Raw genomic sequence first — 11,536 nt, 5'->3', positions numbered from 1 at the left:
AGTAAGACCTAATAATAATTATAGCACAATGACTTGATGACTGTCGAGAGATGCTATCTATTGACTATTATTGACAAACATATAGAACCCCTTATTATATTTAAAATTTATCATATATTTATACTTATACTTTATAGTACCATACGTCCATACACATTACTACCATACCATCACATCACTCATTGCATTTCGTATCTACCTATATTGTTCTATGATAATAATCACGAATCACGATGTAGATATCAGTTGAAACGAAATGCTGTGTTCAACTTCGATTACTAAAATATCCCACAAAAAACATTACCTAATTTACTATTATCATTTATAGGATTTTATTAATAGGTTTTAAACATCTTTAAAAAACGTTTATAACGCGGTTTTTTTTTTGTTTTAAACTTTTTTTTTGTTTTTTTTTTTTTAAAAAAAACGTGTTTTTAACAACCTTGCACTGTCGTGTGCAGCCTTCTATTTCCGCTACAGGTCTTGGTACCCTGCGCGTCGTCGGATTTAGCGGCCAGCGTTGCGCGCTCGTCTTGCCATAGACGCTCATTGCCATAGATCATGGACCTAAAACTAATGGACAGCGCATTCCACTCCACCCTGCCATCTATGCACAGGAATCATAAGAGAAAGAAAGAAGAAAGAACGTAGAGAGAAGAGAGAAAAAGAACATAAAGTGAGATAATCGCATAGACCTATGAAACTAATACTGTATATTTCCCCCCGCGTTCTCTTTTCTCTTTTACTCTATATCAATGTTTCCCAAATGGTGTGTCATGAAATTTGAAAGGTGTGCTGCGACAACTTGAAATTTTTTTATAAAAAAACATAAAATTATTTTTTTCAAAATATTGAAATACAGTAGACACTAGACGACGCTTATAAGACTCACGGATATAAGGTTCAGTAGCTTATTATAGACTCAAAATCGTCTGGAACGGTCTGGACCTATATCCAAATACATTAAAAAAAAAAATCGGTTATAAGACTCAAATTTCGTAAAATAAATAGTAGAAAATAAACTTTTTTGGTTATAATTTAGAAATAAATTGGTATTGAAAAGTTAAATAATATTCGTGTTGATTATTTCAAGTTTCTGTTGGTACCTTATAACGTATAATAATTTTTATCGCAGATAAAAGTTCACATTTATCGCAATGATTATCGTTATTATGGTGTACTGATAAAATAAAAATATGTAGTAAAATAAAATTTATAAATACGTAATTAATTTTTTTTTTTCCACTTCGCCTATAAGATTCACTCGGTTATAAGACTCACTTTGTGCTGGTCCCAAAGTGAGTCTTATAAGCGGCGTCCACTGTATATACAAGTACAGCAATCGAGAGATAATAATATTATTATAATATTAGATAATAATACCCGACATCATTATATTATACGTATTATTCGATAAGTAGATAATATTTATCCAAAGTGTGCCGTGACTTATAACTACTAATAATTATGTGCCACGATGGGAAAAAGTTTGGGAACCGCTGCTCTATATAGTACTCCTGACCTCTCTCTCTAAGCGCTGCATGACCATTAGTTTATAGGTATTAATCTTTTTTCTATAGACATATGTTTATATTATGCTCATCGCCCTTCCAACCTTTTCCCTCCTTTACCTATGTTTTGTTTTTTTTCTCGTCTCGTATCTCGTTAACATCATGAATATTAACATGGTTCACACACCTGAAGTTTTATTTTTACACTTTACCTCTCTGGTTGTGCACGTCTTGTTCCGCTGTTATTATAAGTCCTACGAGTCGCGGCGTCGTCGTCGTCGTCGTCGTCACCACCTGGTCATATATAGAGAGTATATAGACAAGAGAATAGAAAACCACATCGTCTACTCCGAGTCGGGCAACAAATAATGCCCCTTAGCCGCATAACACTGGTAAATCAAATTTTCAAAATACCAATTACCTACTGAATTACGTATTTACGTGTGTAATTTACGAATCGCGGACATGTCCCCCCCCCCCCACTGTTTTCGATTTAGTAGGGCATTTTCGGAACTTTTTTACTTTACGGGACACCCTTTTTTTTTAGGGACCTAGTCATTTTTTGGGTAAAAAAAATGTTGGTGAAATCAGAATGAGGCGCAAAAAGTTAATTTCGAAGTTATAACTAATCGAAGTTTTAACTTTATATAATAACCCTTAAATACCTAGAATGCTTGATTTACGCAGGTAGAAAATTTGAGCAGTGATAGTATCGCTGGCCTATGGGCCCGTCTGTCGGCGTTCGATGCTCATCATGTGCGCGTTGATTTTTTGTATTATTTGAAAAACGAAGATTTTAACAATTGTAATATAGGTTACAAGAAAATTTTGTAAAATTTTTTTTTCTAAAATATGTACTTTACACCCTTTTTAACTACTCCGGGTGATCTTAGGTTTTCAAAAATATTGTTTTTAAAGTATACGTTTATTGCCAGGGTGGCCACTCGCTCGTTACGCTCGCTCGGACATTAAAATCGAAAATATCCCCCTATACAAAAAACTCTTTACCTAGACCCGGGGTTCGAGCTCGGTTCACTTTTCATGGCATAGTCATCATACCACCACCACTGGGCCACGACGGCCCGCTTGGCGACGGGACATTTATGAGTTATTCAACGTATTATATACTAACTTTGAAGTGTCATAACTTCGAAACTAGATCCTAGCCCCAAATTCTGATTTCACCATCGTTTTCAGCGTACTTAATTGCATAAGTTTCGAAAAAAAAAAAAAGGTGTCCCGTAAACTAGAAATATACCTACCAATATTGTTTTATTATACAATATTATACAATATATTACAATATTATTCAATATGGAATTATTTTTTTTACCTATTATCTAATATTTTTAAATATTTTCATAAATATAATAAGCTATAGATGTATATTTTTGATCAACTGAATTACTTGAATCAAATTCAAAAGCAATGAACAAAGGCTAATAAATATGTGTTTAGAAATAACAAATTAATTAGTAATCAAATTTTTTTACAAAATATATCATTTTTATGTCAGAATTTTTAGCCATTTTTATTGTTTCAAGTAGTTTAGTGGATCAAACATATTACACATTTATAATCTATTATATTTATGATGTTTATAACTTCTATCTTATAAAAAAAAAAAAATCATATTAAATAATACATAAATTATTGTATTATTAAATTCATTATTATGAGTCTTTCTAATAAACTTTTAAAAAAATGGGTGGAAAATTTCTGCATAAAAAATATATCGGGGGGGGGGGGGATGTCCTACTAGACCTAAAACAGTCTAGGAGAAAATGTCCATTTACCATAATTTACAACTTACACACTCAACGAACGAATAATAAATTATTTATTTTCGCCGCTGGTATGCCGTGGCCACCTTCCTGTGTGTGCAGGGTTTCTGCCTTGTATTTTTTCATTACGGTATTTAGTTGACGTCTCTCATCTGATGATTATATTGGCATACGATTATTGTGTTATTACTATTATTATTACGTTCGTCTGACAAAAACTAGGCTCTCAACTATTATTATTGTTGTTCCACTTGCTTTTACTACACATATTTGTTGGCACGATTTTGTAACTCACTTTAGTTGATTTCAGATGTTTGTTTGTTATTGTAATTGTTAATTAACTGTGAACCAATTGATTATGGATTTGAATAATACACAATCTAATATCCCCGAACTCAATCTTAGTGATATCGGTAAGTAAAAAATAAATAATTATATAAAACTATAAAAGGTTAAGCAAATGTATTATAAAGGTAGATAGATAATATAATTTAGTGGTTGTACCCTGCACCTATATTACTTATAATTTATAACAATATTTGGGTTTTAGTGTTTCTGGGCTTTTAAAAATACTATGATAACAAAATCATCAGGAAATTAACTTATAGTTAGGTATTTAATTGTTTTTGTATTTATTTTATATTGATATTCTATTTATCCTAAATATTTGTATTCACTTGTTTTCTGTTAAATGTTATTGCTTGTAAATGTTTTAATGTTTAATTACCCATGTATTTTCTGCTGCATTATCGTGTGATTACATTAATATATTATTTTGTTTTCAATTATTTAAACTTATGAAAATATGGATATTCAATAGGCACATATAATATTATATAGGCATACAAAATAATTTAAAATGCATTTTATTAAGTCTTAAATAATTCCAGCGACAGCATAATGTTTGATATTAGATAGGTACTTAGGTATTTTTATAAATAAATATTTTTTTTTGTGTCTATGGGTAGGTAGTTGCAACAAGTTTCTTAAAATTTAATTATTGTCATTAAGTAAATAAATATTTAAACATTTAAGTTTAGTCTGAACTAATATTTTTTTGTTAGTTTTCTTATTTCTTATTTGGTATATTATTAAAAGGTAGAAAATGTATTTAACATCTGTAGATACCTAGAAATATTTTGTACACTAATTTTTATTTAATTACCTATGATTTTTATAATGGTACAAAATTGATATCAAATTAAATTATTGCATTTGTAAAAACAATGTATTCATATTTATCATAGTACCTATATTTTATGTTTATAAATAAAAAGTTAGAGACATTGTTCATTACCATTAGTGTATACAATGTTTCTCATTAAGAGGTTGTCAGCGCTCTTTTTTTTTTATCTCTCTGGCCTACACGCAACATAGACGAAATGCATTCACGCAGAATCATTTTTTTCTTGTTTTTAAGTTACCTTAGAGTAAAATCACCCATTGCAAAAAAGATAGAGGGAATGATATTTTAGAGGAAATGACATATCGATTTTATATTGTATTGTTATTTGACTTTGTATTCGAGTTTCAAAATAAACAAAAAATATTATTCTCTATCTTTTTTGTAATGGGTGATTTTACTCTAAGATTACTTAAAAATATAGAAAAAAACGATTCTGCGCAAATGCATTTGGTCTATGTTGCACATAAGTCAAGCAATATTTAAAAAAAAATTTATTAGATATTCTAGACACGGTATGTATTTAAAATTTATTTAACTAGATATTAAAATAGTTTATTTATTCCTAAAAATATTATCATAACTTAACTTTACATCAAAATTATTTAGTTGATGCCATTGAAGACGCAAGAACTAAAACTGTGCAACAAATGGACGCTCCATCATCAAATAATGGGCGAAGACCTACAACTTTACCATATATCAAAATCGTCGAACAGCCTGCTTCAAAAGCATTGAGGTTTAGATATAAGTGTGAAGGTAGATTAGCCGGGAGTATACCTGGAGTTAATAGTAGCACTGAAAATAAAACCTACCCTACAATTCAAGTAATGTTATTAATAAATAATTTTTTCTCATTACAATAATTTTTTGTGATTTTGTTTTCAGATAGTAGGTTATAAAGGCAGGGCTGTTGTTGTAGTATCTTGTGTTACAAAAGATAGACCATATAGACCTCATCCTCATAACCTTGTGGGACGTGATAACTGCAAAAACGGAATTTGTAGCATAGAAATTAATAATGAATCAATGACAGAAAGTTTTCAGAATTTGGGAATACAATGTGTAAAAAGAAAAGATATTGACAAGGCTCTCAGAGTACGAGAAGAAAGAAAATTAGATCCATTTAAAAGTAAGTAAATTATTAAATATATCCAAATACTATTTAGCTAATACTCTAATATGTTAACAACATTATAAGAGAACATTATGTACATGTATTTTTAAATATTTTACAGCTGGATTTTCACATAAAGAGAACCCAACTTCAATAGACTTAAATGCAGTAAGGTTGTGTTTTCAAGCTTATCTTGGCGGCACACAAAAAAGAAAATATTGTATTCTTGAACCAATTGTATCAGATCCAATTTATGATAAAAGTTAGTCTGTTCAAACTAAATAAAGTTCTTAGCATCCAACAGTGATTATTTTAAGTAACTTATATATTCATAAATTTATTATTTTTAGAAGCAATGTCGGACTTATCGATATGCAGATTAAGTGATGCAGCAGCTTCAATTGTAGGTGATAAAGAAATCATATTATTATGTGATAAAATAACAAAAGGTAAAATAAAAATGCATTTTATAATATTTTAATGTATACTGAAGTGCGTGCTAATTATTTAGATGATATCCAAGTAAGATTTTTTGAGGAAAAAGATGGTAAGTGCATTTGGGAAGACTATGGTGTTTTTAAAGCTTCAGATGTACATAAACAAGTGGCTATTTGGTTTAAGACTCCAAAATATAAAATAACAGAGGTAAATTTAAATTATTTATTTTTTGTAATTTTTAATGTTATAAAATTTAACACATTTGTGGTTTAATAATTTAGACACACCGAATAAAATAATTATTCCTTTTCATTTTTAATTTAGATTGATAGTCCAGTAAATGTATGGATTCAGTTAAAAAGACCTTCGGATGGCATGTGTAGTGACGCTCTTCCATTTACGTTCACTCCGGATAATTCAGGTATGTCCCCTCAGAAATATGATAGGCTACCGGAAAATTTCTCAATAACTACTGGGCAGATGGTCAACCAGAAGAAAAAGTATCACTCACCGTTTTTGATAAAAATAAAGATAATGAAGATATTAAGGAAGAAATAAAAGATGATCCTATGGAGGCCAACGAGGAAACATGTTATGACATTAATAAAGAGAATAAAGGAGATACAGTTGGTTAGGTTAGGAAATATTATAGGGTATGTTGGAGTTTGACGATTCATCTATGTATTGGAAGGGGGCACAAATTACAACTGTGAAATAATGTAATCGAAAGAAAAAGTTAACTATCATAATTTTGCTCAACATTTATTAAACAAATTGTTGAAGTTAAAAATAATAAACGTATCAGGGTTCTAAGATAATTTAATTTAATTATTGACTGGCAGTGAATATTGAAATATTTTGCTTGTACTAACGATTCAATATTACTTAGATTATTGAGTTTAATTTAATTATTGTACCAATTTGTAACCACAATTCCAAAATTTGTACACCCCCCCGTCACCCGTAAAATCCAAAAACGATTTCCGGGTACCAGCGTCACGTGATGCTGAAACCCGGATATCGATGTATTTGACCTATCGACCCAAAACCCACATCAGTAATTGTTATACCAAATGTTATGCCAATATTTTGCAAATCATTTGCAAAATATTGGCATAACATTTGGTATAGCAATTACATAAATTATTTTTGAGTTAGGTATTATTAATTAATAATTTATAACGTTGATAAATAAAAATAATTTAAAATAAATGTCCGTTATAATTGATGGTACTACCATTGGGAAATCGAAGTTTCCGGAGAATGGGGGAAGTTGCAAATTTCGAAATTGGTGTTGCAAATCAGTTGCAAAATATTGGCATTAGTTTGAGGTCGATAGCTAAAAGTGGGGTGCTGCGTGAAGTTGGCACCCCCGTCGGGAAATCGAGTTTTCCGGAGAATGGGGAAAGTTGCAGATTTCGCAAATTGTATAACAATTACTGATGTGGTTTTTGAGTTGAAATTCGAACTTGTGGGTGCCAGCGTCACGCACCTGTATACATTTTTATATTGCAGTTAAATATTGTGAGCCAAGTTAATGTTCAAAAATATATTTTATTATTTTGAGTTTATGTAATGTTTATTGCGCGTTATAGATCCGGTCATGTTGAAAAGAAAAAGACTGAAATTACCTAGCGAAAGTGAACTTTTGATTCAATTATCGAGGAACCCTATTAGTGAGTAAAAATAATATAAATTACATATTATAAGCTTTTATAAACAACCCTGGGTGATGTAAACTGATTTTAAAAAAAAATAATTTTACTATTCGATGCCAGTGTTTATGAGCTTATGTCAGTTTAATTTAATTAGCGTGATATTAGTATTTATAAATTTAACGAACACCTGACAATGTGTATATCTCTGTACAAGCCTAATATTGTGTTTCTTTCACTTTCTTTACATGTTCAAGTATATTTATATTTACATTAAGAGTTTACATGATATTTAGTATGTGAAAATATATGGAGAAGATATTATTTTTTAAAAAAAAACAAAACTAGTAGAGTTCAAATACTGGATAGTGGATGGGATATAATGTGTATTTGATTATGTTTTAATGATATTTCATTAAAAAAAAAAAAACAAATGTTATATAATATGTCTTTATGCAAACACACGAATACTTAAATTATATTTTATTTTCAAAAATGATTCATTTTCCAAAATTTAATTGAAACTAGATAAATGTTAAAATAAATAATACTTCAAAATATTGTAGTCGCCTTTCCCCTCCTTAAAGTTAATATTATTCTTCATGTACCACGTAGGTTAAAATATTCATGCTCCTAAAAAAATGTTTACGGATACCTATGCACAGTTTATTAACCTTTATATGTAGTTCTGATAAAAACTTCATCATACAAGTATGAATAAATTAGTATTATATATTATCCAAGCTCTTTAAAATTTTGAAAGTAAGTATAAGAGTAATTTATATCTTTTTACAATATATATATTTTTTAAATTAAATAATTATTGGATACACCTGTTATCTGGTACTTATGCCATCCTGTATTAGTTTACATTTATTTTCCTAAATAGAATTTCTTAAGTAATTTTAGATCATGATCTACTTTATACACTATTTTATTTTTTTTTAATTATGTGATTTGTAACATTGCATATTTACATAAGTAACATTAATTGCATTGCTTTGTCATTTTTACATACAAAATACTGTTTTTATTACCAATTCTATCATTTTACGACTTACTCGTATAGATCAGTCATCTAATTTTATTGTTGGCAGTGCTCGAATTGGGAATTATTAAGTAGAGGAGCTCAATCCAACAATTTAAAAACTGCGTTCCAAGTGCAAAATTATTCAACACAGAGTCGTGGGGGCTTCGCCCCCCACACCACCCTTATCCAATTCCTAGTTTTTCAATACAACATTTCACCTTAGCTACAGAATTTTCTGCCCCAAATTTCCAAATATAACATATTTAACTACATGTGCCTATGTAACATGTAATTGAATATGGATTTATATTTTATATTCACCTTATTTTTCGAAATTTTTCTTGATAGAAATAATACCTACCTACATATTCGGTAGGAAATAAAAAAAATTATAATTATCAGTGATAATATCTTAATAATTATAATTTGTGCTATAGACGCATACCTAGGTATGTCAATTGTGAACCCTAGTTCACAGATATTTACAAGCAAATGCCCAAATCAATTTTTATTAAAATTAAGAATGGATCTAAGTTGTTGTCAAAGATAAACCTAATGAATTTTACATTTTTTAATATAAAAATATTTTTCATCCTATTTATGGTTTTGACTAGTAGTGTTCAACCAGTTTTTTGACTCGCGATCCACTGTTTTTGTAACAATATTTTCACGACTCGTGTCACCTTTGTAAGCCGTGAAAGAAAAAAGTATATAGTTATGATAAAGGATAAAAATAGAAAAAAAGCTTAAAAACATAGTATGATGATTGATTTTTTAAGTTTATCAATAATAACAATTAATACTAATACCATTTTTTTTTGGAATTTATCAGGAATTAAAACTAGTGGATGCAATATTACAAAAGTGTGTCCTACGGTTAATAGTCATGATCCAACATCTCAAAAAAATTATGCTCTGCCAACTACCATAACTACAACACCTTTGCCGTGCCCAACAGAAGATAATAATGAGTCTAATCTTATGGAAGCTACATTCCCAAGTTTATATTCTAGTGACTTAAGAACCTTGTTGGGAGACAGTGAACATGTGTTGTCAACCAATTTGTCTGCTAGTCTACATTTAACAGAAAATAGTGCTCATGGAGAGTCCATTCCAGAAATAGTAGTCGAAGACAATATAAATATGTCGGACAGTTATGATAAAATTGCTGACAACGTTCTTAAGGAATTCTGTGAGTTATACACAAAAAGTAATTAATTGTTGTTAGTTAAAAATATCTAATTTATGATTTTGTTAGGTAAAATATTATATATAATATACACTGTTTTTCTTTTTACAATATTTCTATACAAATTTCATTCATTTGACATCTTTTTTTGTAAATAAACTATCTAAATGTTTGCAATTGAAGAATGAACAACTGTTGAAAATAATATATAAAATAAAATGTTGACCAATCCAAAGTTACCAGAGTTAATACATTTTTTATTTTACCTACTTCCTAATATACTTCACAACTAATTCAATTTTTTCTGGGTCATTACATTCTTTATTGAATATTCTACGCCATACCATGCTGGCTAAGACCATATCATTACTGAGCCATCCTTCATCATAACCTACTAATTATATGGAACCTGCATTCTCAAGGTTAGATAATAGTGACTTAAGAACCTGGTCAGGAGATAGTAACCATGCTTTGTCAACCAATTTGTCTGCTACTCAACATTTAACAGAAAAACATTTTGTGAAGAGTAGAAATAATGTCAAGACAATATGAATATGTGGGACAGTTTAGAAAGAATGGCTTGCAACGCTCATGATGAATCATTTAAGATTTGAAAACGTAATTAATTATTGAGTTAAAATATCTTATTTATGATATTGTTAGGTAAAATAAATTATATATAATATACACTGTTTTTCTTTTTACAATATTTCTATACAAATTGTATCTATTTGACATTAAAGAATGGACTTTTGTTGAAAATTATATATAAAATAAAATTTTGACCAATCCAAAGTTACCCTTAGAGTTAATATATTTTTTATTTTACCTGCTTCCTAATATACTTTGTTACTAATTCAATATTTTCTGGGTCATTACATTCTTTACCTTAATTCATAAAACGAACAAATATCAACCATAAGGCATAAGTGTAGTTCTATTATAATAAACCAAGAATTAAATGTATCTGCGGTAAGTCAAATTCTGAAAATGAATTATAGTTTTTAAAAAGTAGGTAAATAGATTATTTAATTTAATGCTCATTTTATTACTTATCAGTCATCAACCCATTTTTCATATAAAATCCAACTATTTGCTTCGTATTTCTTTAAAATACAAATTTAGTATTAAAACAATATTATTATAAGTCATACCAGTGGCGTACGCAGGATTTTTCAGTGGGGGGGCTTGAAAATTTGTTACAATTTTATTTTTATTTTGTCCAGTCTAATAATTTCAGACGTTTATTTGAGGTATTTTAAAATGTTTGTAACTTTTCCACTTTTATAGTAGAAAAAATGCTCTGATCATAAACATCGATGCCGGATGTATGTTTTTAGAAGTGAATTGGATCTAGTTCAGGCACCGGCAACCCGCGGCCCGCGGGCCGCATGTGGCCCTCGGAACTTTTTGCTGAGGCCCTCCAAATATAATTCATGGTGTTTAAAATTTTAATTTTGTAGCTTAAATTGTTATAAATATATAAATAATATTTAATCAATGCGAGATAAGCTATGATCGAAAACGTAATCTAATCTTATGTAATGTATATATCGTCGATTATGACAAATACGTATTGGTTATGGTCTTAGTGGCTTAGTGCAGTTCGTTTCGAAACATTCCAACGTG

At 29.3% G+C, this 11,536-nt stretch overlaps 1 protein-coding gene across 5 annotated transcripts in view; it reads left to right on the top strand.

Moving 5' to 3' along the window:
• The first annotated feature begins 1,697 nt into the window (after nt 1-1,697).
• Nucleotides 1,698-11,536, top strand: part of LOC100162436 (embryonic polarity protein dorsal) — a 13,231-nt gene continuing 3,392 nt past the window's right edge. Inside the window, exons 1-11 of one of the 5 annotated variants that reach the window (XM_008186795.3) lie at nt 1,698-1,903; nt 3,596-3,708; nt 5,088-5,305; nt 5,367-5,610; nt 5,717-5,857; nt 5,946-6,044; nt 6,107-6,240; nt 6,358-6,454; nt 7,629-7,709; nt 9,551-9,910; nt 10,335-10,674. In XM_008186795.3, the coding sequence (XP_008185017.2) occupies nt 3,654-3,708; nt 5,088-5,305; nt 5,367-5,610; nt 5,717-5,857; nt 5,946-6,044; nt 6,107-6,240; nt 6,358-6,454; nt 7,629-7,709; nt 9,551-9,910; nt 10,335-10,459 (1,554 nt within the window). In that variant the 5' untranslated portion in view covers nt 1,698-1,903; nt 3,596-3,653 and the 3' untranslated portion in view covers nt 10,460-10,674. Of the gene's footprint in view, nt 1,904-3,595; nt 3,709-5,087; nt 5,306-5,366; nt 5,611-5,716; nt 5,858-5,945; nt 6,045-6,106; nt 6,241-6,357; nt 6,455-7,628; nt 7,710-9,550; nt 10,143-10,329; nt 10,675-11,536 lie in introns of those variants that run through there. The other 4 variants (XM_001947394.5, XM_016806033.2, XM_016806032.2 and 1 more) reach the window with 4 other exon arrangements.

The sequence above is a fragment of the Acyrthosiphon pisum genome, chromosome A2, assembly GCF_005508785.2.
Source record: "Acyrthosiphon pisum isolate AL4f chromosome A2, pea_aphid_22Mar2018_4r6ur, whole genome shotgun sequence".
NCBI lineage: Eukaryota > Metazoa > Arthropoda > Insecta > Hemiptera > Aphididae > Acyrthosiphon > Acyrthosiphon pisum.
This window is presented reverse-complemented; position numbering and strand designations above follow the sequence as displayed.